The sequence below is a fragment of the Channa argus genome, chromosome 4, assembly GCF_033026475.1.
Source record: "Channa argus isolate prfri chromosome 4, Channa argus male v1.0, whole genome shotgun sequence".
Classification (NCBI taxonomy): Eukaryota; Metazoa; Chordata; class Actinopteri; order Anabantiformes; family Channidae; genus Channa; species Channa argus.
The window spans coordinates 26,914,214-26,942,136 of NC_090200.1; the positions used below are offsets into that span (position 1 = coordinate 26,914,214).

Below are 27,923 nucleotides of genomic sequence, written 5' to 3' on the forward strand. Positions count from 1 at the left end.
GGCTGGTTCTCCAGACTCCTCAGCCTGCACACATGGCTTCAACCACAAGTCTCCGCACACGGACTCTTCTACGTAGACAATTTCAATCTTTTCTGGGATCGTCCTCAGTACTTCAAGCAAGATGGACTGCACCCGAACTTTCTGGGATCACGGATGTTGACTGAGAACATTGTCCACAGCATCTCAGTCTCCGGAGACTGACTGACCATTGAAAACACCTGTGGCTCTGATGTGCTCACCTCTCCTGCATCCTCCGCTCCAACACCCGACAACATCCACAGGTATAAACAGTCCGAGATATTTATAGAATCTGACGTTACCAACAGACAAAATGCAGCTGTTATGGACTCTAATTTTTCACACAGGGAATATTATTATTTTGCTGAATGTTATGATCTTAACCACACTGCTATTTGCCCTATAGAGACTATGTCTGCTCCACGACCAATTAAACTTTTTAAACCAAAAATGAACACAAGGGGAGTTAATCATAAAAATCTAATACAAGTTAAGACTAATGCTCATACTGAACCAAAACCCAAAACTATTAAATGTGGATTATTAAATATTAGATCTCTCTCTTCTAAATCTCTGTTAGTAAATGACTTAATAAATGATCATCAAATTGATTTACTTTGTCTCACTGAAACCTGGTTGCAGCAGGAAGAATATGTCAGTTTAAATGAGTCAACCCCCCCAAGTCATATTAATTATCATGTTCCTAGATGCACAGGCCGAGGTGGAGGAGTAGCAGCAATATTTCACTCTAGCTTATCAATAATTCCTAGACCTAAACATAGTTATAACTCATTTGAGAGTCTTACTCTTAGCCTTTCACACGCAAACTGGAAAACTCAAAAACCACTATTATTTGTTATCGTGTACCGTCCTCCAGTCCCTTATTCAGAGTTTTTGATTGAATTTTCTGATTTTCTATCTGATTTAGTGCTTAGTACAGATAAAGTCATTATAGTGGGTGACTTTAACATCCATGTAGATGCTGACAGTAACTGCCTGAGCACTGCGTTTAATTCATTACTAGATTCAATTGGTTTTTCCCAAAATGTAAATAAACCCACTCACTGTTTTAGTCACACATTAGACCTTGTACTTACATATGGCATTGAAACTGATAATTTAATAGTATTTCCTCATAACTCTCTTTTGTCTGACCATTTTCTAATAACATTTGAATTTACAATAACGGACTATACAGCAGTTAGGAAAAAATTCCACTACAGCAGATGTTTATCTGAAAATGCTGTGAATACATTTAAAGAAATTATTTCTTCATCTTTTTCACCACCATGTGTCAATACTATGGTGAGTAGCCATCTTACTCCTGTACAAATTGATTACTTAGTTGACGATTCTGCAGCCTCATTGCGTATGATACTAGATACAGTTGCCCCTCTGAAAAAGAAGGCAGTGAATCAGAGGAGGCGACCTCCATGGTACAATTCACAAATGCACAGCTTAAAGCAGGCGTCACGAAAATTAGAGAGGAAGTGGCGTTCCACTAATTTAGAAGAATCCCGGTTAGCCTGGAAAAACAGTTTAAAAGTGTACAAAAAAGCTCTCCGTGATGCCAGAACAGCATATTATTCCGCACTAATAGAGGAAAACAAGAACAACCCCCGGTTTCTGTTCAGCACTGTAGCCAGGCTGACTAAGAGCCATAGTTCTGTTGAGCCTAGTATACCCTTAACTTTGAGCAGCAATGACTTTATGACTTTCTTTACTGATAAAATTGCAGCCATTAGGGAAAAGGTTCACCAGATCCTCCCTACAAATATTACAGATAGATCTTCATGTACAACAGCTCTAGAATCCTCAATAAGGCCCCAATCCATCTTAGACTGTTTTTCACCCATAGATCTCACTGAGCTAAGTTCAACTATCGCCTCCTCAAAACTAACAACATGTCTTTTAGACCCTGTTCCAACCAAATTGCTTAAAGATGTTCTACCTTTAATAGACACATTCATATTAGATTTGATTAACTTATCTTTAGAAACTGGCTATGTACCAAAGGCTTATAAAGTTGCTGTAATCAAACCATTACTTAAAAAACCCTGTCTTGATCCAGGTGATTTAGCCAACTATAGACCAATATCAAATCTCCCGTTTATTTCTAAAATCCTGGAAAAAGTAGTTGCAAAACAATTATGTGATCACCTTTACAGGAATAATTTGTATGAAGACTTTCAGTCAGGATTCAGAGCTCATCACAGTACAGAAACAGCACTAGTAAAAGTCTCCAATGATCTTCTCCTCGCTTCAGATAATGGACTTGTGTCCGTACTCGTCTTACTAGACCTTAGTGCCGCATTTGACACCATTGACCACAACATTTTATTACAGAGACTAGAACATAGATTTGGGATTAAAGGAACCACATTACATTGGTTTAAATCTTATCTGTCAGACAGATTCCAACTTGTTCATGTTAATGATGACTCTTCTTTATGCACCAAAGTTAGCTATGGAGTTCCACAGGGCTCTGTGTTAGGACCAATACTTTTTAATCTGTACATGTCACCTTTAGGCAAAATTATTAGGAAACATTCCATAAACTTCCACTGCTATGCAGATGATACCCAGCTCTATTTATCTGTGAAACCAGAAGATACTAACCAATTAGTCAAACTTGAAGCATGTCTAAAAGACATAAAGACCTGGATGTCCTACAATTTCCTACTTCTAAATTCAGACAAAACTGAAATCATCCTCTTTGGGCTTAAAAACATGAGAAATATGCTGTCTAACAATATAGTTACTTTAGATGACATAACTTTGGCCTCCAGTACTGCGGTGAGGAACCTTGGAGTTATTTTTGACCAGGATTTGGCATTTACGTCACATATAAGACAAATCTCTAGAACAGCCTTCTTCCACCTACGGAACATTGCTAAAATTAGAAGCATCCTGTCTCAAAGTGATGCCGAAAAACTGGTCCATGCATTTGTTACTTCTAGGTTGGACTACTGTAATTCCCTACTTCTGGGGTGTCCTAATAACTCTCTAAAAAGCCTTCAATTAATCCAAAATGCTGCAGCAAGAGTGCTGACTGGATTAGGAAAGAGAGATCATATTTCACCTTCACTAGCTTCTCTTCATTGGCTTCCCATAAAATCTAGAATAGAGTTCAAAACCCTCCTCCTTACATACAAAGCTCTTAATGGTCAAGCTCCATCATATTTAAAAGATCTCATAGTTCTGTATCGCCCGATTAGACCACTTCGATCCCAAAATACAGGCCTACTTGTGGTTCCCAGAGTTTGCAAAAGTAGAATGGGAGGCAGAGCCTTTAGCTATCAAGCTCCTCTCCTGTGGAACCAGCTTCCAATCCAAATTCGGGGAGCAGACACCCTCTCTAATTTTAAGACTAGGCTTAAAACCTTCCTTTTTGATAAAGCTTATAGTTAAACTGCTCACTCAACCTGAACTAGCTTTTCTCTATACATTTACTTGTCACTACTGTATACCATTAATTCTATATCCTACAACCTGCACGATGCTTTGTTGTTGCTTTTTTGTTGTTTTGTTGTTGCTTTTCTTGTTGTTTTGTTGTTGCTTTTTGTTGTTGCTTTTTGTTGTTTTGTTGTTGCTTTTTTGTTGTTTTGTTGTTGCTTTTCGTTGTTGCTTTTCGTTGCTCTTTTCTTTTCTTTCTCCACTTTCCACTCACCCCAACCGGTCAAGGCAGATGGCCGCCCACCCTGAGCCTGGTTCTGCTGGAGGTTTCTCCCATTAAAGGGAGTTTTTCCTCTCCACTGTTGCCTAGGGCTTGCTCAAGGGGGATTTGTTGGGTTGCTTCTACATACTTGTGTAGTCTGGACTTTATTCTGTAAAGTGCCTTGAGATGACTTTGTTGTAAATTGGCGCTATATAAATAAAGTTGAATTGAATTGAATTGAACCTCTCCAAAACTAAGGTTATTGTGTTCCCAGCTAAACCTTCAACAAAACACAACATCTGTATCAACACTGGATCTGCAGTAATTGTCCCCACTAAGTTGCCAGAAATCTGGGGGGTCATCATCGATGACCAACTGAGCTTTACGGACCACATCTCCTCAGTCTCTTGGCCATGCAGATTTGCCTGCATCAGGTTCAAAGCTCTGTCTCTTGCCTACAGGGCGGTGAACTCAGCAGCTCCTGCTTTCCTCAACTCCCTCATTCAGGTGTGCAATCCCTCCTGATCGCTGCTCTCTGCCAACGAACGACATCTGGTGATCCCAGCACTGCACAAAAGACACCAAGCAAAGCCGATTTTTAATTTCTAATCACAAAATTCTTAGAACCTAAGATTGTTTGACTTCAATATTTTGACAAGGCTCAAACTAATTCTAACTTTTATCTATTGAAATCCTACGACTGTAGTGTGTTCAAAATAGAGGCGAAGGAAACCTTCTTGTTTCTCAAATCCAGAGATTTTAATTTACTATTTATCAAACCAGGTTATATAAAAATCAATAAGTAACAAATAGAAGCAGATGAGAAAATATAATTGGAGCTCCGGGTCAGAGTTTCTCCCTTGCAACAACACAAAGGGTGTCAGGGCACAAAATCTGACATCCTGTCTCTCCCTTGACCCAATCTTATATAGACAGTCTATTTGTCGCAGCAGCTGTGCCTTCCAGGTGTGGCTCTTCTGGCAGTTTCTTCCTTATTTGGCCTGTTGCAGCTTGTTCCTATTTTCAGCTTCTTGCTGCTTTAGTATCTGTAAAACAACTCACATACATTCTTCACCCTACATGTACACGCTGCTTTATTCAGCTTTACTGTTGCTTGCACAATACTCCAGTCACGCTGTGTTCTGTGCACTTCTCTTAAGCTATAGTAACACATGTTACATATGACGCATATAAAGTTATTAATACATATAAAGCAAAAATATTGATGCACACTCTTGTGTGGAAATATTTTCCACACAACCTTAAATTCTGTTAATTTGGTTATCAAAGTTGGAATTCTTTTGATGAATTTCAGAATGTTGAGATTGAATTCCTAACATTCTTAGAACTCGAAACTGTTTTATTTCATCATTCAGATAGCGATCTGAAGAATCCAACTTTGATCTCAAAATTCTTAAATTGATCTCAACATTCCAACACTGATCAGAAAAGGTCCAACTTTAATGTCAATATTCCAAAACTGATTGAAAGAAATTCCAACTTTAAATTCTCAACATTCTGACACTGATCAAAGGAATTCCAACTTTGATCAATATTGAATATATATATTGAAGAAATTCCAAGGTTGATTTCAATATTCTGACAGAGATCACTGATTAAAGATAGTCCCGCTTTGATCTGAATATTTCTAAATTGAGCACAGGAATTTTTCAAAATTCTTCTTCTTAGAACTTGGAAATGCTGTAGCTCAGTTGGTAAGGCAGTTGACCATGGACCACAGGGTCAGTGGTTTGATCCCCGCCCCCCGCTACATGTTGAAGTGTCCTTGGGCAAGACACTGAACCCCAAGTTTCTCCTGGTGGGCCAGGTGAGCACCCTGCGCGGCAGCCACCGCAGCTGGTGTGTGTGTGAATGGGTGAATGGGACGAACATTGTAAAGCGCTTTGGATAATAGCGCTATATAAGCGACTATTTTGCCATTAAGAACTTAAGATCGTTTGAGTTCGATATTCTGACAATTCTAACTTTTTTCTATTTAAATCATACAAATTTAAATGCTATTTTGTTATCAAAGTTGGAATTCTTTTTATCAATTTTGGAATTTTGAGATCAAAGTTGGAATTCCTAAAATTCTTAGAACTCGAAACTGTTTATCTCATTATTCCAACACTGATCAGAAGAGTCCAACTCTAATGTAAATGTTCCGAAACTGATTAAAAGGAATTCCAACTGTGTACTTACTTTAATATTGATCAAAGAAATTCAAAGGTTGAGTTGAACATTATCTGATTTCAATATTCTGACAGAAATTACTGATCAAAGAAGGTCCAACTTTGATCTGAATATTTCAAAATTCAGCACAGACATTCCTCAAAATTCTTAGAACTTAACTGTTTGAGTTCAATATTATACTGATCAAACTAATTCTAAATCTACTGAAATCCTACAACCTTAAATTTTGTTATCAAGTTTCATGAGATAAAACAATAAAGTTGGACCTCTTCTGATCAGTGTTGGAATGCTGAGATCAAACAATCTTAAGTTCCAAGAATTGTGAGATCAAAGTATCAAAGAATTCTTCAATCTCGGAATGATGAGATAAAAAAAGTTTTGAGTTCTTAAAATTTTTAGGAATTCCAACTTTGATCTTGTTGTGGCAAAAACTGTAAGACAGGTTTAGGAGGCAAATGGAAGCTCACAGCCTTAGTTATGGTGAGTTTAATCGGCAAAAGGGAGAAACAGACACAGAACAGAACTTCACTCATGAGTGGGCCAAATCAGATGGACAAGATTTACAGATTATGGGTGTCTTTTAACCACTCAGCTCAGCAGCTGAATTCACAAAAAGGACAAAAGAATGACTCAATGCAAATCAACCTTAAAGACATACAGGTAAATACACAGCGGTCAGGAATCTAATTAACGAATCTCGGAGACAACTCATCTCCTATGGGTTCCCTGCTGGGACAGCTTCCTGATGTATCTCTGGTCTAAAGACAGTGCAGACAGAAGGTCTGCTGAGGTGCAAAAGCAGCATTTGGTCACCATAAACAGGCATTTGTCACACATCTCATCAATCCAAAATAGATCAAAAGAATTCCAACTTTGATAACAAAATTAATAGAATTTAAGGTTGTATGATTTCAATAGATAAAAGTTAGAATTTCTCATTGTCAGAATATTCAACTCAAACTTTGTGGTTCTAAGAATGGCACAGGGATTTTATTTAAAAAAAATAGATTTAAGTTCATAGGAAAATGCAGAAGAGTTCAGTTTTTAGCAGTTTTTTTAAATATTGGGAGTGAGTTTGCTGAGCGTGCAGAGTTTGATAGCTCATTCCAATATCGTGGGATCATTGCGCTAAAGAGTTTTGCTTGGTGGGACCAACAGACGTCCTTCGTTGGCCGACGGCAGCTGACGGGAAAGATTGTAGACCTGAATGAGGGAGTTGAGGTAACCCTTACTCTGTAGGCAAGAGACAGAGCTTTGAACGTGATGATGGCAGCTACAGGAAGCCAGTGTACAGATCTGAAGAGTGGTGTGACATGAGTCCTTTTTGGCTGATTAAAAATGAGGCGTGCTGCCGCATTTTGGATCATCTGCAAGGGGTTGATTGTGGATACCAGTAACCAAAAACGACAGTGGAGTCGTCCAGTGGAAAGGACTGGAAGACTTGTGTCTTATCAGCATAGCGGTGATAGGAAAGGTCATGTGAGTGGATAATAGAACCCAGGGATGTGGTATAGACAAAAAAGAGAAGAGGACCAAGAACTGAACCCTGCGGCACACTGGTAGAGAGGCTATGACAGTGAGAAATATGGGCCGACTTAAATCAGGTCAGAAAAGTCCCTGTTGTGAGAGATGTGTTGATGATTTGTGTAATAGCTGGCATTAGTGCGGGTGCAACTGCTTGAAGGAGAGTGGAAGGGATCTGATCCAGAGAGCAGGTGGTCTGATGGTTTGAGAGGAGGAGGGTGCTCTTTGCCCTGGTGGTACTGTGAGAAAAAGATCCAAGCAGACCCTGATACCCAGCAAGAGCAGATGGAGACTTGGATTTGCCACTTTCTCTGAGCACTCCTGAGATCCACAGATCCAGTCAGTGAACCACGGAGTAGAAGCTGGTGGACAAGCGCGTCTTGAAGACATGGGGCAGAGACTATCCAGACACAAAGAAAGTGTATTGCAGAAGCTGTCCATGGCTGTATCTGGATCAAGGATGTCGAGGTCCTGTGTTTGGAGCAGAGTTGCAGAGACCAGCCAAGAGAATCGGTCGGGGTTGAGAGACCTGAGGTTACTATGGAATGTTACAAGTGTGGTGGGAGAACGCGAAGGTCTAGGTATGAAGACTGTGAGTTGAATGAAGAAATTATCCAATAAATGCAGAGGAGTAAACCAAGATGTTGTCTGTGGTGCAGTTCTGGGTAAGGATGAGCTCGAGGTTGTTGCCAGCTTTGTGGGTCGGTGGAGTGGAGACCAGACTCAGGTCAAATGTGTTTAGAAGAGCAAATACGTCAGCCGCCTGAGGTTTGTCCATGTGGATGTTCAGGTCTCCCATGACGATGAGAAGAGTGCCATCTTCAGGGAAGTGGGACAGCAACATGTCAAGCTCATCGCAGAAGTTCCCCAGCTGGCCCTGTGGTCGATATATCACAATCAGTGCGGTGATCCTAATGGCATGATATTCCAGAGATGACAGATTTTTTAAGGGGGTGCTGTCGAGGGAAAATGTCCAGGTGTCATTGATGAGAAGTGCAGTCCCACCCCTCCAACAGGATGAGCAAGGAGTGTCAAAGATTGGTGGAGAGTGCAGCTGGAGTGGCTGTGCTCTGTGGCGTGATCCAGGTTTCTGTAAGTGCAAGTAGGTGAACAGCTGACTGTGTAGGAAAAGCTGGAATGAAGTCGGCCTTGTTCGCTGCAGGCTGGCAGTTCCACACTGCCAGAGAAAAAGATGATCTTGCAGGACAGATTATGTGTGTGATTTTTTTTCCACTATGCCCAATTTCACAACATCATTTTATGTTCTGATAAGTATACTGCAAAAAGCTTGTCTCCCCTTCCAAGAAATGGACATTGAGCTAGCTAGCTAGTATCTTTTGGGACTTGATCCAGCAGACTTCTGCATCCAATCCTGCTGCTCCGCCCATTGAGCTACCAGGTCGAGCTTGCAGGCCACTGCACAGTCTGGGCACTCATCTCATCATTGGTCTCTGTCATTGCATAAGTCGCTGTCACACAATTTTCATGCAAAAGGCCAATCTCTCTGGAGTTGTCTTTGGTGTTGTATCTAATCTCAAACCATTTTGAGATAACACAAATGTGTTCCAACAGATGATTTGTGATTGATTACATTACCTGTGATATTTACCATATTTAGCATTCACAGCAACATATTCAAGGTGACACATGCAAAAAATACAAAATTTGACTTACAATGTTGAGTTTATGGTTGTGATTGATCTTGGTTTACACCTGGATCCTGTTTACCTTATAGAAATAAAAAATCTTCCCACACAACAAAGGAAGAAAGGTGAGTCTGTCAACAGTCAGGTGTTAAAAAGAAAGTGGAAAGTTTTATTTATACAGAGATACTATTGCATTGTAGCTATACAGCTTGCTGTTCTAATGACTAATATGTTTTTTTATTGTCAGGTCTGTACCACTTTGTGTTATGGGGTCTGCAACATGCAGCCCAGTGTTTCGTTCAACTGCGTGCCGTAAAACAATAGCTTAATGCTGTGGAAGCCTGGCAGGTGTGCGGTAGACTGGTGTCTCAACTGCAAGAAGCAAGATCAACTGAAGGGAACAAGTACCCATCTGGAGACAGTGAGGCCTGGGGCAGATTGAGGCCCTTCTAGAGCAGAAACTGTCCAGTGAGTTGGCCTCTGGTCCATTTTGCCCCTCCACTGGTTGTTCCTGTCCCTCCTGTGGAAGTTAACTTTTCCCACCTCAGACAAGAGCCTAGCAGAGGAAGAGCCACTGCCAATCTCTCCAATACTGGAATATGCCAGCCCAGCCAGCTCCAATGCCAAAATGCAAATCTGGCCTCCTCAAGGTTTAGCTCTGCCTGCAGAGCTATGCATACTTCAGGGGTGGCTCTCTATATTTATGGCACTCGTTCTTTTTGAAACATATACAACTTGGGTTAAGCACGATAAATGGAACGGCAGTGGCTCAGATTCAGAAAGAAGATCAATGAAAAACTAAGAAGCTGATTGTACAAATTATAAAATTTCAAAATATTTCCCAAACAATGTTCCCCTCTCAAACCTCTCATTCATTCATTTGGGTGAGGTGGAGGTGTAAACACTAAATTAAAAGTACATTCACCGACACTTTTGTCTAAAACAACATCCGTTTTTAGGCCATTCATAAGGCCACTTAACTTATTTGTACTAATAGTCCATTGCAAAGAAATGACTTGCACTCAATGCTATAGTGAGTCCACATTGTATCACAGCAAACTGCATTAGCATCACTGTGGCTGGGGTTAGACCGCCAATAAATAATAAAAGATGTCAGAAGTGTGTAAAATAAATATTTTTTCCTGGTAAACAAACCTGGTAAATAGACCCAGACAATATCATCACATCAATTACCTGCAATAATCTGATATTTTTTTCAAGCCGATTCAGACACATCTGTTGGTGGGAGAGTGTTGGATTAAAACTGGTTATTTACAGAGTAAACATAGCTCCATAATTATGTGCCCCCTAGTAAAGGCTGTTGAAAGGAAATATTATTAATAAACTGACAAACGTATTTTTTAATCAAAGTCCACCTATAGACAGACTAGAAGGGCAGTTTATACTGTGTATTCCTCCCTTCCAGCTCTTTCACTAATCCCCCTCCTCCCTGAGTTAGTGAGCAAGAGAGAGAAAGAGAGGGATGGAATATCTTACACATCTGGACAGATTCTGCCGTGAATCATGTAGCAGTTTTAGGTTGTGTTACTCCCTCCATTCATAAAAAAATAAAAAACTCCCATTGATTGAGGATGCAATATATGAAGAAGGACAACCCACTTACTTACAACCCACAAGCTTTATTTATAATCAAAAACCTTCTCACATTAAATAAACTAACAAAGGGGAAACAAGAGGTGCTGGAGACCCCAGGCAAAAAGGAACAAGAAAAAGAGAAGATCCAGGGCCAACATAGTAATAGCCCGTAATGGGCCATAAAAAAAACTAAACCGAAACAAATAACTGAACTACTGGTAATCTCCAGCCCAAACTAACATAACAAACTAAAATAACAAAACCCCAGCACTTAAATGTGCTAGGAGTAAGAAGAATGGGCAGATTAGCGGAGGGGCCTTACCAAAGGTGCAGCTGCCAGTGTGTGTGCATGTGTTCTCTCCACTTCCAGCACTACCTACCTCTCTTTATCCCCTCAACCTCACTGATTGTACGCAGGATGCAACAGGCCAAAGGAGGAGAGTAACCTAAGGGAAAGAGAGCTGAAAACACACAGAGGCAACATCCGTACATGATGCATGCTCCACGTAGACTGTCATATGACAGTACTTGGTCCCTTTGGAACAAAGTCTCTGGGGCTCTCCTTCAAATACTAAATACAAATACTTGAAGATATCTGCAGGGAAGACAGAAATACCAAAGTAGAATAAGAAATGTATTTTTTTTGTTCCATTAGTTTGAATTGGTTTCCCTTTTCTAGTTTTAGTAATTGTGTGAATACCTCCTTATGTTTCATTCCAAATTTATTCAGGAATTGAGAAATTTATTCCATCACCACTGTGTATATAGTAGCAGTCTCTTTTGTCAAGAAGGGAAGCAAAATCAAACACTTTATTTTGCAGCTTTTAGGCTTTTACAGCTGGCAAGCCTCTGACATAATGAATTGATGACTGATAATATTCTTGTGGTCTACAGTCATCTGCAAAGATTAGTACCCCATATTTTGAAACGGCAAGAAAAGTAAAAAATATTTTTCTCATCAACAGACATTAACAAACACAATAACAATTAGCTATTGCAAATGTTTCTGGAGATTAAAGTTAAAATGTAATTTATCAAGGGGCATGCAAACATTTCCACTCACTCCTTTACCATTATTGTTAACTTTATTAGTTTATGATGAAGAAACCTATTTAATTGTGCAATAAATATTATGCTAATGATTTTTAATGATGAATCTTTGTGCCATTTCAAAAAAAGTGGGTACTACCTTTTGCACTTGACATTTTGTAAACTTTGTGTGTCTCAGCCTGATCACAGTATCTCAATGATTTAATGTTAAGAGACTTAGCCATGTTCTGCTGGAAACATGAGGCACAGCCATATTTATAACAAGTGAACAGTGGCTATGCAGGTTGATTTCCGTGATGAGCCTCTGATAAGTTGATCAAATCCACTTATAGGATCATCTGAATGTGTGTGACAATGAATTGAGCTTAAGAAGATCAAAGAGCTCTGTACAAAAGTAGTTTATGGTCAATGCTGCAATTGCTTAAATTTAATTTCAGACTCAGAAATAGTGCACATTCTTAAACATTGCTTAATTTTTCTCTTCTTAATTATATATAACATTCTGATCATTTCTGTGCTTTACATGAAAATATTGCACATTTGTAATGTAATCTCAGATTTTTCGACCCCTATAGGATCAATTTTCTATTAAAAATACCAATTTATTCTTAATATTCGAATGAGTATTGCAACAAAGCAGAACTGATCTCTTGGACATAAAGAAAGGGATCTCTGCATGTCTTGTGGTGACAGGAATAGATGAATCAATATTGCAACCATTATTTCAGTATCTGAGTTTGGTTTTGAGATTTAAAAATATATATGAACGATAAACAAGGAGAGAAGGGGGTGGGGGGTTGCGATGGAGTCAGAAGAGAGAGGGAGGGAGAGAGGGGGAGGATGTAGCGTGATAGAGAGAGAGAGTTAAAGAGACCTGTACCGTTCACGCCTGTCACGAACCAGTCCAGCAGCCCTTTGAGATAGATTGGACCGTCGGTCGTCACGGTTTCTGATGGATCCGCTTTAGGCCTCCTGTCCTCACTGTCATGTCCTCATCTTCTCCCTGCGGATTGCAGGTGGATGCAGGTTGGTGTTTGCTCCAGCGGCGGAGTCACACAGCAGCGTTCCCATGTTTCCGTCACTGCTTGTCCGCCGCCTCCTGCTGACGGCACAAACACTGAGGAGAGGTAACGAAACGTAGCGTCAGGCCCGAGAGAAGCGTCGGTCTGTCTCCGTTGTTCAGGGGGGATGCGGGGCTGGGGGCTGTGATGGGAACAACGGGCTATAGCAGGAGTATGTGATCAAACGGTAGTGACTTAATGTCCATGCACCTGCAATGTGATGCATATATGATAGATACGAAGATAGATAGATAGATGCTGATACGCAGAAAGAGAAAGCCATTAGAGTAAGCTTGCAAGGGTTGGACAAGGAGCAGTAAAGACTAGGGTGTAATGAAATACAATGACAGAATAACATTCAAACAATACTGTCAAAAAAATTAATTACATCTCATTGTGTCAAAGAATTTTCAAAAAAAGAATTTCAAAAAAGGAAATCAGCCATTTGAGTATGTTTATATTGTAGTACATAAGTACAAGTACATAAAGTAAAATATCACTGTTATACAAACAGGTTAACAGTAATTTGCTTATCATGTATACAGTATTATGTAATAATATTAATGTGCTTTACCCAAGACATTATTAAGCACCGAGGTGAGGAAATGATTAAATACAACACTGCAGCTGTTGCATATGTAATGTTGCACTGATCATGTTGCATTTTATTTTGGATATAAAGCTGTTTTCTGACCAAATGTTACAATGCATCACAGAATAATAACAGTGGGAAAGCAGTAGCACAGTTGGTAGATCAGTCATCCACAATTAGTGTGTGCGTGTCTACATCTGTTCCTTTCTCTAGCTGAGCTGAACCTTTTCATAATATTATTTCTACATTAACAGGCAAACTTCAGGTATGTGTGGTACTTCATTACATCATCAGTACACTTATACATAAGCTTTTTAATTTAACTTACATCGCAATACAAAATATAAACAAAAACAGAGGGAGCGCTGATTGGCTCATACAGCAACTAGAGTAAACCATTTAGGATATCTGCAGGGCAAACAGACTCATGGAAGTGATTTGAGCCCAAATAAATTACTGTACAAATTCTGTAACTTCTTTAAAAAGATATGCACCTTTAACAAATGGTAATCAAACAGGAGGAAATATATTTTTTGGAACAAGTTTAGTGTAAAAGGTTTTTACATAGTACACAGTTTGGGTACACAGACAATATTGTTAGTTGGATCAGTTCATTGTTGATTTGGATTTGCATGGGATTAGAAGGTTCAGTACTCTGTCTGGGTGTGGAGTCTGGACTTAGTCTGTTGTGAAATACCTGTTGTATTTGCAAGTACAAAGTAATTCACCTTCTGTACATATTTCTGGTTATGCCCACTATGCTAGCCGGTAGCATAATACACGATGTGTGCTAATTTCCCATAGTAATTATTATTGTATTATAACATTTATCAGTAAAATAAATTAACTTGATATATTTCTGATTATGCCCTCAAGCTTTCAAAAAAATTCATGTGCAAAAGTTAGTACGACCTTGAATCACAAGAAGTAATTTTTCTTGTGAAGATGAAAGAATGTTTGTAAGTAGCTGAATATGCGATGTTGTTATGTTAGGTTTAGGGTCAAAACTACATGTAGGGGATGAAATCATAACCCTAGTACAATAAAACTTTCATTAAAAAGTAAAAAATGTAGTAAAAATTCTCTTTTGTTATCAGAAGTTAAAAAATGGTCAATGATTAGTAAGTAAAATAATGTAGTAAACGGTAAACTAGTAAGTAAACAGTGCAAAATATAGCATCCTCCTCATAAAATAAAAAATTACTTTAAATAATTTTTGATAAAGAAACATTTATAATAGTTAAATGTGCATTAAATATTATGTTGATGAAAAGAAAAGTCCTTGCTTTATTCTTTTTGCCCTTTCATAATAAGGGGTATTAACTTGTTCACGATTGTACAAAACAAGCGGAAAACACATTGATATTTTACTTTCGTTATCTTTTTTTTTTAACAGCTTTGACAACTGCCACACATCCAGCAGACACACAGCAACATTTGCTTTCCTTTGGTTGGGTAGTAAGCTGTAGCAACAAAAATATTCTTTTCTTTAAATAAAAATAGTAAAATTCCATTGTCAAAATATTCTATGCAGAAACATCTTGAGAATATTGTGTATTTCATTATTAAATTAAAATTATGTATTTATATTTTGTATCAAAATTTGAATCTGAAAAGTAAAGAAAACAGAAAGAAAACAGTTGTCTATTGCTGCTGGTAAAGTTGATTAGAGAAACAGGAGTAAATCAAAAAAACAAAATTATATATAAATTATAATCATATCTCTTTGTATCCTGTCCTCATTAAGTGTTTCTGTCTATGTCCCATTGTTTGACAGACAGTACCCAGGCTTCCTGATGCATCTATCCAGCCACAATGCAGTGTTCTTGGAAATCCGTGGTGCTGCTAGCATTAGCCTCCATAGCCATCCAGTACACAGCTATCCGGACCTTCTCTACAAAGCCCTTAAGCCTGCTGTGCTCTGTGGGCCTGGTACCCACGGGTTCCGCCATCAACTGCAGCCTCAAAGACCTGACGCGATTGGGCCAGCAGACACTTGAAGGTTCAGATCGAGGCTGTGATGAGATCCTCTCCCATACTCCCTCTTCACCTCCTTTCTCCCTTCCCTTCTATAATGCCAGCAAAAGAACCCACATCCTCATATTGGCCACCACACGGAGCGGATCCTCATTTGTGGGTCAGCTGTTCAACCAGCATCCAGAGGTTAGAATCGTTTATATCAAGTGTTTTATAATATTCTACAATACAGACCTTCAGTACTTCCATCCATTATCTTAACCATTTATCTAGTTTGTTGGGTGCTGGAGCTGATCCCAGTTATGGCTGGTTGAACACTAATCGTACACTCTGGACAGCTTTCAATAAAGCTGAAGTTAAATATGCTTTTTTTTGTTAAGCGCTGGTGACTTCACAGTCAAACAAAACTTTGATAATGTGTATTAAGAACCTATTTCTTTTGATCATCTTTGGAATGCATCTGACTTTACCACAGTTTTTTACATTACACCTGATGTGAAAACAGCTCAGTCAACATTATCCAAGAAGGTCAGCTTAGATAGATAGGGAAATAGCTGTTACACATAATATATATGCAAAGTAATAATATATCAATAAAATAAAATAATAATAATAATAATAATAATAATAATAATAATAATAATAATAATAATAATAATAATAATACACTGTACATTGTTCAAAGTAGTGAACAGTCCAAAAAAGCCCAAAATATTTTCCTGTATTGTCAATTGAAAGTGCCTTAGTGCATGCTCTATACTGTTAGTACTAATGTGCATATGCAGAAACAGTGTATCTTTGTTCCAGTTGTCCAGCTTCACTGAGGTGTCTGACTCTGACAATCACTGTCAGACCTACCTATGGTCTAAAATAAATTTTGAGGATAACTGGAACTTGTATTCAAGGCCAATTTGGTAATATGAAAATGTATTTAGGAATATGCACCAATTTAATTTGGACCCCTTTACAAAAGAGAAAAAAATGCAAGACCGGTTTTGAGGCCGTTATTGTCATTTTATAATGCGATTTAGTAGGTCATAGTGCCAAAAAAAGCAGGTTCATTTATATTGTTTAAATGACGTTGCTTTAAAAGTATTGGAAGTTTTCATCCTTTTTTGGTATAGTATTGAATATAATGCTCTAAATAAAATTAAAAATCTCCTGCGGGACAGGTCATTTCTTGTTAAAGAAATGGTAGGAATGTGGCAGTGGTATAAATCTGCCTAGTGCAAAAACTCAGACCAGTGAGGGAGGCCACCTATGACTCCTATGAAGGAGTTACAAGCTTCAGCAGCTGAGATGGGAGAGATTGTACATACAACAAGTGTTGATTTTATTTGACCTTTTTTCTCTTTGCCTTAATAGAAAGAAAGTTCGAGCAACTGAAATGCTTGGAGAGCCTGAAGTGAGTTAGGCTCTGTGCTGATTTATAGTAGTTGATAACGGAGAACGCTTGCCATATCTTTTAAAACTTCTACAAATACGACAACAATATATTAGGAACATGCAATGCCACATAAACTGTGGTAAAAGGGGGTGTTAGTCAGTAGAAAGATCCAGCTTTCTCTTATGGAAACAATAGACATACCCCTGAACCAACACAGCCAGTAGAATTTTACACAGTATTTAGAAGAAGTACAGTACAAGTACTCTGTGTCAAAAAAATAGGAATTACAGGTTGGTTTATGACAAATGAAAACAGTATTTAAATTTTGCAAATCTTCATTTTTCATCTTTCAGATGCTACATTAATGCTCAGTCAGGTTTTGCTAAATCTAAATGGTAAATGTAGAGGTGATCTTACTAGTATCTTATGGTCTAACAATTACCTCACTCCGAAGATCGTTGTATGACGAACATTAAACATTTATTGAGTTTGCTTCTCAGCTTTCACTCTCAAACTACAAAGCCAAACTATAAAGGCAATAATCAAAGCCAAATGACGTCACTAATGAGATCATCAGTATACGTATACCTCTTAATCAAATTAACCTTACATTACGCAACATCCACAAAAAACAGAGAAAACCCTGGTTGGCTCATACAGTAAAGCTCCAAAAAAGCTTGTCTTTTGGGGACTTGGTGGTTGCACCATTGCCAGCAAATACACAGAGCTTGGAAGGCACTGCTTGTTTAGTCAGCTCATAAAGTACTGAGGCAGTACTGAGTGAATGCTTATTTTGTCTACAGTGTCACTCAAATTTGATTTATAAGAAAGTTCCATTACTCAGATTAATTGTGGTAGCACCGTGTGGTGGTAACCTTTCATACAGCATACTGTCTTTGGTCTTTTCTCATATACCAGGTGTTTTACCTGTTTGAGCCTCTATACCATGTCCAGTTGGCACTGCTTCCTCGGCTGGGGCAGAGTCGGAACCTGGCTGAGAGGAGGGTAATGTTGGGAGCGGCCAGAGACCTTCTCAGGTCTCTGTACCACTGTCACCTCAACAGTCTTGAGAGTTACATACGACCCCGTCCTGCCAATCATTCTACTGACAAGCTATTCAGACGTGGAGCTAGTAAGGGACATGTCAACACTGTTTTCATGCACATAATGATACTACAGCAATGTTTAATGTGTAACTGTTTTGCTGTGCATTATTGTTGTGTTACACTTAGTTACAATGTATGTATCATGTCTTTAGGTCAGTCACTGTGCTCCCCACCTGTATGTGAGGCTCCTCTGGGCCCAGAGGAGCAGACCCTGGTGCTGGCTGATGAGGGGGAGTGTGTGAGGAGGTGTGGCCCGCTCAATGTTTCTCTGGCTGCTGATGCTTGCAGATCAAAACGCCATACAGCCATTAAAACGGTCCGGATTCCCCAAATCAGTGACCTCAGAGCACTGATAGAGGACCCACGACTCAACCTGAAGGTAAAGAAATAATTACAATAATTACTCTTATTTTTAATCATATTTCTTTTTGTATTGGAATTTTATCATATCAGAGCTCTAGACTGGAGGCATGGGGGTTTGTGAACTGACTTAGACAACTGCCACGAATAATTAATAACATAATCAGGATAAATGCAAAGTCACCATAACCTATTGAACACATTTAGCAAAAAACTCCAAATTCAAATTAAAGAAATGAGCCAGCATATTTCCTTTCACTTTTGTTTAATATTTAAAATTAGCTTGCAGCTTCTCAGTAGTTTTGGCTCACTCTATTAAAACATCCTTCTCAAAGCTCTACATGCATTTATCAGAACAATTTATGCAATCTTCAGCAAAAGGACCAAGCTTTGGCTGACGTTTCAAAAATTAAAACCTTATTTCATTAAGCCAGCTCTTGTGTATGTTATAGCTTCTCAGCACCAAGGACAGAGACGGGTCTGATTTGACTGTAAAAAATCTATGAATGCGTTTTTACTTGGTCATTAAGGGTTACGGTTTGTAACATTAATGGTCAACACAGCATTTTCTTATTTCAAAACCAATTTTGGGCAACTGTTGTCATCCACCAATCCCACAGTTGTCCTTGAGCAAGACACTGAACCCTAGCTTAGTTGCTCCCAGTGATTGTTAGCCAGTTGCATAGCAGATCCCCCATTTGTGTATGAGAGTGTGTGTGATTGTGAGTGTGAATGGTGAATAAGAAGCAGTGTAAAGTGCTTTGGGTATCAATAAGTAGGAAAGCCTTATATAAGTGCAGACGATTTACCATTCACAGTTCTGTGAAAAGTGAAACGGTATAGAGAAAAGCACAATGAATGTCTAACTAACATTGCTTTTGTTGAAACAAAAGAAAAATGAGGAGAAGAAAAGTAAAAGGTAGGTAAATTGTTGGTTTATGGGGCCCTGATGGGCTCTAACGGTCTAGAATCACCACTCTTTGGATTACATCTGGTGCTGTTGATCATTTTCTGCTGTTGATCATGTATTCAGTGTTTGTGTCATAAATTCTTAGATCTATTATGTCCATGAGTTCATCAGTAAGAACAATAGTGACAAACTGAAGCAATATAATACATTTAAGATTGAAATACTGACATCTCATTTTGTCATAATCCAAAGCTTCCAACAGTGGAAACAGACTTCTGACACATTCAATAATGATACCTAAATATAGGGTGATTGGTTAATGTATTGGTTGTCAGTTAAGTACTACTGAGTCAGGAGGTTGCATGAAGCTTTTCACTTTATGAGAACATGGTTGACTGGATGATGTTAGGTTAGATGAACAATCAATCTAGTTCTAAAGTGGTATCGATTGAAAATGTAGTGGCTCAGAGATCTCCAAACACATGTACAGGCACATGACCATGTACTGTGGCCAACCCTACACAGGCTTACAGCAGCCTTTATTACACTCACTTGGATGTGATAGACAGTATTATATAATGAGTGATGGATCGGACTAGCCAAGCATCGTGTACATGTGTTGTATATAGAGCACAGGCACAACACTACTCTTTTTTTTGGGAATCTTTCGCGATGAATAAGTGGCAGATATTTATATATTTAGTTCGGAAATCGCATTTAAGTAAATAATCTTATTCAGTTTTGTTCAGATTACTCCAGGGTGGATTTGATTGACTTATCAGAAGCTTTCAAGAAAAATTAACCTCTAGCCACCTGTTTTATAAAGTTTTCAGGGAAGGTATACGTAGCTTTTTTAAATTTTAAATTATGGCAGGACTGAACTAAATTTACTAAGGGGCAGTTCTTGGCTCTAACATAGTCTAAAAAACTGAATCACCTGTTATCACATTTTGGTATATCAAGGACCCACGTTAGGAGATGGTGAGAGGAGGTATGGTGGAAAAAGGTTTATTGACAAGAAAACAAAAGGTAAAAGAGGCAACAGACCAGGAAAACAGTGAATCAGGACGTAATAGTAAAATACAGAAATGACACAAAAACTAAGGAAACCGAACTGAGCTGGGAAAAACAGAGGAACGCATATACAGAATAATGTTGGGCTGCTAAACAGAGGATTGCAAACACCACTGACTAGACAAGGCAATAATTAACAAAAAGGGGAGGGAGCATCTACACAAAACAACCAGGACTAGGGCTAAACTATTCAGCAAAGAGGGTGCATAAACAGGGGTCTACTGTGGGCAGATAAAAACATTATACCAAAGAGTGTGCAACAAGAGAGATCAGAATCTGGTGTAAAGCAAATAACCAAAAGTGTGACCATTTATAGAACTATTAGAGTTGAATAAACTAAAACTAAACTAAAAGCTGTGCACATACAGATGACTACGGGGCAGAAAAAAAACGAAAAAAACAAAACAAAACAAACCCACTAAAACTTAGGCTGAGAGATAGGGGTAAACTTCCTGACACAGACTGTGGCGCAGGATAGAGCGATTGTCCACACTTGTTGGTTCGATCCCTGACTGCTCCGGTCACATGTTGAAGTGTCCTTGAGCAAGACACTGAACCCCAACTTAGTTGATCCCGTTGAGTATTGGCCAGCTACAACTCCCCCATCGATGTGTGAGTGTGTGTGTTATTGTGAGTGTGAGTGTGAATGGGTGAATTAAAAGCTTTGAGTATCAAAAGGTAGAAAAGCGCTATATACCATTGATTGAGTCAACTTTTAAAACAAAGGCCAAAAGACATGGATAAACACATGAACAAAAACCCAAAAGAGTCCAAAAAACAGATAATTAAGGAGTCCATCTAAGGGGAAACAACACCTGGGAACATAAGGAGACAATCCGGCAGACGACTGTGGAGATGGGTTAAATAGACAAGGGAAAAGATGAAACGTGAGTGATGAAGCCATCAGGAGAAACTATGAGAAAAGGAAGTGGCTGCAAAATAAAGGTCTGGGACAAGAGGTGACTCAAGTAAAACAAATCCAAAAATAATGAACAGAAACCAAAATGCCATGTCATCAAAGATTTGTTTACAGAGAGTGAGAAAAGCAATTTAATCACTGTGGAATTATAATCTTTAAGAGTGTGATGTTGGTTGAAGATGAACTTATAATAAATGCTTTTATAATAGGTGAGCTTTAGCAGGTGCATATGCAAGTAGGTTACTGATATAATATAGAACAATAGTTCTTCAACAATTAATATCTTAGGGAGTAGACAGCTGCAGGACAAGTTATCTATTGCACACACACACACACAGCTTAGCTAAGGGAAAAGCAGGTATAGAGTAGTGCTACTCCTCATTCCAACAGAGAAAAACATGGAGCTGGTTTTCACTGATAACACAATGGATATCAGGAAGGGTAGAAAAAAAGGGAATAAGAGTTAGAGTGAAGTTGCAGTTAGTTTAGATCCTCTTTGACTGTCACTGTGTGGGCATCGAGACGATCTCCAGAGATCTCTGTTGTAATTGGGGAAGGGTTAAATAAACTTGCTTTTCTCAGACTTTACTTTACTTTGAGTGATTCTTCCTCATCAACGGACCCGGAGAAGCTGGGCTTCAACATCACACAAGGGTGTGTACCATTGAATATACAGTATACTGGTGGATGGACATGCAGAGTCATCTGTATTGTTGCTACCATTAAAAATTAACCTTTAATCTTTAGGTGGTCCAGCTCGTTCGAGATCCACGTGGCATCCTGGCATCTCGTATTGAGACTTTTAGAGATACTTACAGACTGTGGCGTCTGTGGAGAGCAACTGGACGCAGACCACACAACGTAGACCTGGGACAGATCAACACAGTGTGTGAGGACTTTCTCAAGTCTGTTTCCACAGGCCTGTCCAGACCTGCCTGGCTCAGAGGGAGGTACATGCTGCTCAGGTGAGACAGTTCTGAGTTGGCAAACTATCTGAACTATACTGCTTATCTTACAGAAAAATGTATAATTAAACCACATTAAAGCAATTAAATGGTAAATGGTCTGCATTTATATAGGGCTTTTCTATCTGATGGAACTCAAAGGTCTTTACACTGCTTGTTATTCACCCATTCACACTCACAATCACACACACACTCATACACTGATGAGGGACCTGCTATGCAGCCAACACTCACCGGGAACAACTAAGTTGGGGTTCAGTGTCTTGCTCAAGGACACTTTAACATGTCACTGGATGACTGGAGGAGCCTGGGACCGAACCACCAACTCTGAGATTGGTGGACGACCGCTCTACCTTCCTGCGCCACAGTTAGACAAAAATAAATTAATCTGAGATTAATTTCAAACCTCCAACAACATTTAAAAGTATACATTTTAAAAAACTAAAATAAATGAAAATCAATCAATTGCTATGGGGAAAAATATTCTTTGCATTAATGATTTAGAAAATGTTTGCTGTGTCATAGATTATGTTTCCAAAGCAGGAAAAATTCTAAGTTCAGTTAGACTGTCCAACTTGGATTATGATCTGCAGTGCATCAGAAGTTTCTGGCAGGCATGTATCGCCATGAGAAAACTATATCTGTACAGGATCCATCAGGTTATAGCGGAGTAGAGCCAGTGGATGGTTGATGAAAGATTAAACCTATAGCCAGTAATTGAATGAACATTTCCCTAAGTTTTATTTACATATTCATTTAATTGTGAGAAAAACTACTGTCCCCTTTGATATGTAAAAGTGAATGCAGGATGACTTTATTAAACTATTGTAAATGTCCAGAGACTGCTGAGTCCTGTGTTCAGCAAGAGACATGACTACACTATAATCGTTGCAAAGTTTTTGTCTAATTCTTTTTTTCACATACATACTGATAATATTAACAAATGATGCTGTCTCACTTCCTTTATTTGCTCAGGTATGAAGATTTGGCCAGGTTTCCTCTACAGAAGACCAGGGAGCTCTACAGTTTCCTTGGCCTGGTTTTGGATCACAATGTGGAGGACTGGATCATCAACAACACCCGAGGTAGCAGCGATCTGTCATCCCGGCAAAAGTTCACTACAGTTCGGGACTCTGCAGCTAACGCGGAGAACTGGAGGGTGAAGTTATCGTTGGACATGGTGGTTTACACTCAGACTGTCTGCCAGCCACTTCTGGACCTCCTTGGCTACAAGACAGTTTTCCATCCCAGAGAACTGAGAAACCTCTCACACTCTTTAGTGGAGGACAGAACGTTCCTCCCACTTTTTTAAACAAGTGATGTCAAAGATGAATCCTGGGTGGGTTTAGGTAACCAGCAAGACAGGACAGTATATAAATAATGTAGGACAGTATATAAAAATTTTGACTGATGTACATATCCTCGGTGTTTCAGAGTTGTGTGCATCAGTCTGTTTAAACTTCAAAGAAATCATCCAACATGATGCAGTTTGTTCACTAATGTTCTCTATAAAAACCTCTGAGGGCTTCACAGAACAGGTGTATTGATACTGAGATTAAATTACACACGGGTGGACTCCATTTACTAATTAGGTGACTTCTGAAGGCAATTGCTTGGATTTTAGTTAGTGGTATCAGAGTAAAGGGGGCTGAATACAAATGCACGCCACGCTTTTCAGATATTTATTTGAAAAAAAATCATTTTTCTTTCAATTTACAATTATGTAACCAGTTTATGTTGATCTATCACATAAAATCCAAATAAAATCCATTTACATTTGTGGTTTTAACGTGACAAAATTTTGAAAATGTCAAGGGGTGTGAATACTTTTGCAAAGCACTGTACTTGATGATCTTGGGAGGCCAGCAATTTCATGTTCATTTATTTGTTTAGTTACTCTGACTAATTAACTACCTCAGTTTCTCCCCTTTAAACATCGTATGGCATATTTAAGCCACATTATGGTAAATCAAATTTAACAGTTAATTATGTTTTATTGTATGCAGATTTAAACTCAAATTTAATCATTTAAGTACTATGTTTCACAATGATGTTACGATGACCAAACTTTATCTTCTCGGAACCAAATCTTCATAACATGAAGAGATCTCTTATTTATATGTTGTAACAACACATTTTGATTTAATAATGTATCGGGGAAGATTCTCTCCCATCCAGGTTTGGTTATCCGAAGGTTGAATCACGTCAAATGGACTTCTTATCCTTGGTTAGAAACATTTCGCTACTTATCCAAGCAGCTTCTTCAGTCTTAATAAAGTGGCCGGGGAACCCAGTTATATGCTCGAGAGCAGGTCTTTGTTCCACCCTGGCCTGAATAAGCTTGTTAATCAGATCAACAGAGGAAGAGGCCTCAGGCAAAACCTGCCTCCCATTTTTCATGCTGCCCTTTAATCCAGACCATCAAGACCATTTCACACCTCCACCACTAATGATCCCCATCTTAGGGAGTTAGGGTCGTAACCGTTAAACCTTGATGTCTGTTCCCATGTCCCACCTTAACAAGCTTATTCAGGCCAGGGTGGAGGAAAGGCCTGCTGGGTTCCGCAGCCATTTTATTCAGACTAAAGAAGCTGCTTGGATAGGTAGGGAAACGTTTATAACCAAGGAAAAGAAGTCCAGTTGACATGATTAAACCTTTGGATTTAATAATGTAATAATATATAACATCTGTTTTATCAACATATCATATCTTTATTGTTAGTCTTAATGTCAGTTTATCATATAGAAATCAATTCATTTCTTGTGCAATATGTTTGGCTGTGGACTGGATTTTGTCTAGTAATTTTTTAGTGTGGAATGTGTTTGGGTTTCCCTGATCCCAGATCAGCCTCATACACACAACACTAATGTACAAATTGTACCAATCGACTATAAAATATGTACAATAATTCAATAGGGGGTTAGATCAGGATAGTGGCAAAATATTTAAATATTTTTAGGCTTTGCTCAAATCCAAATATGAAAGTAGATTCCATATATTTTCCGTAACAGCATGGTTTACTTAAAAAAATTCAAAGTGAAGGTGGTCATAAGTACTGTACCTTATGTTCAACTACTGTATGTTAAAATGTAAAGGACCCTGTATATGAGAATAATTAAGTCTTTGTTTTCAGTTGTTTTATTAACGACGAGTTAAATAACGCAGAGTCATAAAAAGAAATGTCGAACATTATATATTATACTCAATTGCTGTACTATATAAGTATTGGCCAAAAAATAATTATATTACAATCCACTAGTAAGATTGGATTTAGAAAGTTAGCATATGATCGAAATATATAATGGTTCTGACATGCAGTCTTTTTCTTGGGTCCAAAACAAATACATTGATTAAAATTAGTCAGTCAGACTAACTACAGAAAGTGTCTTATTTCATACTCTGTTCACTTAGTAACAATTAACAATCTTGGATTTCTTTTCAACACTGTGGCCAAACCTGCACACAACCTCCATCTCTTACCTGTTTAGCATCTGCAAATCATAGATATATTTATTCTGTGGGGAGAAAAAAAAATACAGAACCCGGTACTTCATTTACAGTTACAGTATCTGCATATGTTTTAAAATATGCAATAACACCTTTAAAACTAACCACCTATCAGCTCAACCTTGATCTTTAGGCACTTCTGGGACCTACAGTTCAATGCTGATTGTTAATTAATTTATATCTGTGCAATTGTGCCCCCACCACCTTGAACCAGGGTCTCTTAATACAACCCCAATTCAAAAAAAGTTGGGATGATGTGTAAAACCTAAATAAAAACAGAATGCAATGATCAATCTCATCAACCAATATTTTATTCACAATAGACCATTTTGAATTTTAATGGCAGCAACACATCACAAAAAAGTTGGAAGAGGGTGATATTTACCATTGTGTAGCATCCCCTTTTCTGTCCGTACATGAAAGTGAGGAGACCAGTTGCTGGAGGGTTAGGAGAAGAATGTTCTTGTCTGATGCAGGATTTGTAGCTGCTCAACAATCTTGACCCTTTGTTGCCAGATTTTTTGTTTTATGATGCACCAAATGTTTTCTGTTGGTGAAAGGGCTGGACTGCAGACAGGCCAGTTCAGTACCCGAACTCTTCTCCTGTGAAGCCATGTTATTGTGATGGATGCAGTATGTAGTTTAGCATTGTGTTGCTGAAATATGCAAGGCCTTTGCCTAAAAGACACGTCCGGATTGGAGCATATGTTACTCTAAAACCTCTATGTACATAGGCACTAATGGACTCCCATACTATCAGAGATGGAGGCTTTTGAACTGCTGATAACAAGCTGGATGATCCCTCTCTAGTCCGCAGGACACGGTGTCCATGGTTTCAAAAAAAAAAAAAAAAAAATTCTAATTTGGATTAATCTGATCACAGAACAGTTTTCCATTTTGCCTCAGATCATTTTAAATTAGCTTTGGCCCAGAGAACACTGCAGTGTTTCTGGGCTGTGTTCACATATGGCTTCTTCTTTGCATGATACATCTTAACTTACATTTGTGGATTGCACAGTAAACTGTGTTCAGTAAATTCTGGTAGTGTTCCTGAGCCAATGAAGCGATGTCCAGTAGAGAATCCTTCCTGTTTTTAATGCAGTGCTGCCTGAAGACCCAAAGATCACACACATCCAGTTTTGACTTTCAGGCTTGTCTCTTGTGCACAGAGATTCTTGCTGATTCTCTAAATTGTCTTGATGATATTATATACTGTAGATACTGGGATCTTGAAAGTCACAATTTTATGTTGAGTAACATTTTTCAGATTGGTGAACCTCTGTCCATCTTTACATTCCAGAGGTTCTGCCTCTCTGAAATGCTCCTTTTATACCGTCATGTTACTGACCTGTTGCAAGTTACCCTCATTATGTTGCCATTACCTGCATTTATCAAATGCTCCTCCATTAGTTTTTTATTTGCAGCAATGAGTTTTCTAGCTTTTCGTTGCTCGTTAGAACTTTTTTGAGATGTACTGCTGGCATCAAATTCAAAATGAGCTAATATTTTCCATGAAATGGTAAAATGTCTCAGTTTCAACCACTCATATGTTGTTTATGTTCTATTGTGAATAAAATATGGGTTGATAAGATTTGCAAATCATTGCATTGTTTTTAATTTAGGTTTTACACATCATCACAACTTTTTAAATTTGGGGTTGTATTAAATGAACAGTCTCTATTCCTTTATTTATATGTTTTTTTTCCACACTTTTATCCAAAGCCTCTTACCAGTGAGGTACTGTATGGATAAAAATAAAATGGCCATTCTCCTTAAAATCTAATAGCTCCTGTCTGTCCCCAGGATTAAAAAGAGATCCGTTGGCTGCAGGGTCTTATTGTGCCCTGGTCCTTTGGAATAACCTTCCAGTTCATTTTCATTCTTTACTGTATTCTAACTGTATGAAGCAAAGAATGTCTGCAATCCTGTGTTTGTTGTTCTAGAAACTGTGTGCCTTACTCACATATCCACTCCACCTGTGTGTACGGATTTTTATCACATGCCTTCCTTGTTGGGGATTTCCAGATAAAAACAGAATGTGGGAACACTAAGAAGAGACGTCTTTATGTCGATATCCAGCCCTATATACGTGTGTGTATGTGTGTTTACGTATATATAGGGCTGAATTTCGACATAAAGACTTCTCTACCTCGTCTTTCTAAATTACTTTTTTTGTACTACATCAGTTGTGTTCTCTTCTTCAGATACAGTGTTCACAGAACTTTTTTTTCAATGTTACTAAATATGATATGTATTGACTACTATCCTTTTTTTTCCATATTGTAATTGTGAAGCCAGATGATGTTCTGTACAAAGAGTATCTAGTGTAGGGCTGTCCATGCTGAAACAGGGCTCCATCCTCATTGGCAGTTCCAATTT

The 27,923-nt window shown here is 38.5% G+C and overlaps 1 protein-coding gene across 3 annotated transcripts; it reads left to right on the forward strand.

Annotated features, from left to right (window-relative positions):
- The first annotated feature begins 11,308 nt into the window (after positions 1-11,308).
- Positions 11,309-27,913, forward strand: LOC137125035 (carbohydrate sulfotransferase 1-like). 3 transcript variants are annotated; one of them, XM_067499919.1, is made up of 6 exons: positions 11,309-12,711; positions 15,086-15,501; positions 17,621-17,834; positions 17,961-18,187; positions 21,819-22,036; positions 23,012-27,913. In XM_067499919.1, the coding sequence occupies exons 2-6, from the start codon at positions 15,154-15,156 to the stop codon at positions 23,346-23,348; spliced, it is 1,344 nt and encodes a 447-aa protein (XP_067356020.1). In that variant the 5' UTR covers positions 11,309-12,711; positions 15,086-15,153; the 3' UTR covers positions 23,349-27,913. The 3 variants fall into 3 exon arrangements, with proteins under 3 accessions (XP_067356020.1, XP_067356019.1, XP_067356018.1); XM_067499918.1 differs by having other exon boundaries at positions 12,338-12,711; positions 15,116-15,501; XM_067499917.1 differs by having other exon boundaries at positions 12,339-12,812; positions 15,116-15,501.
- The last annotated feature ends 10 nt before the right edge of the window (positions 27,914-27,923 follow it).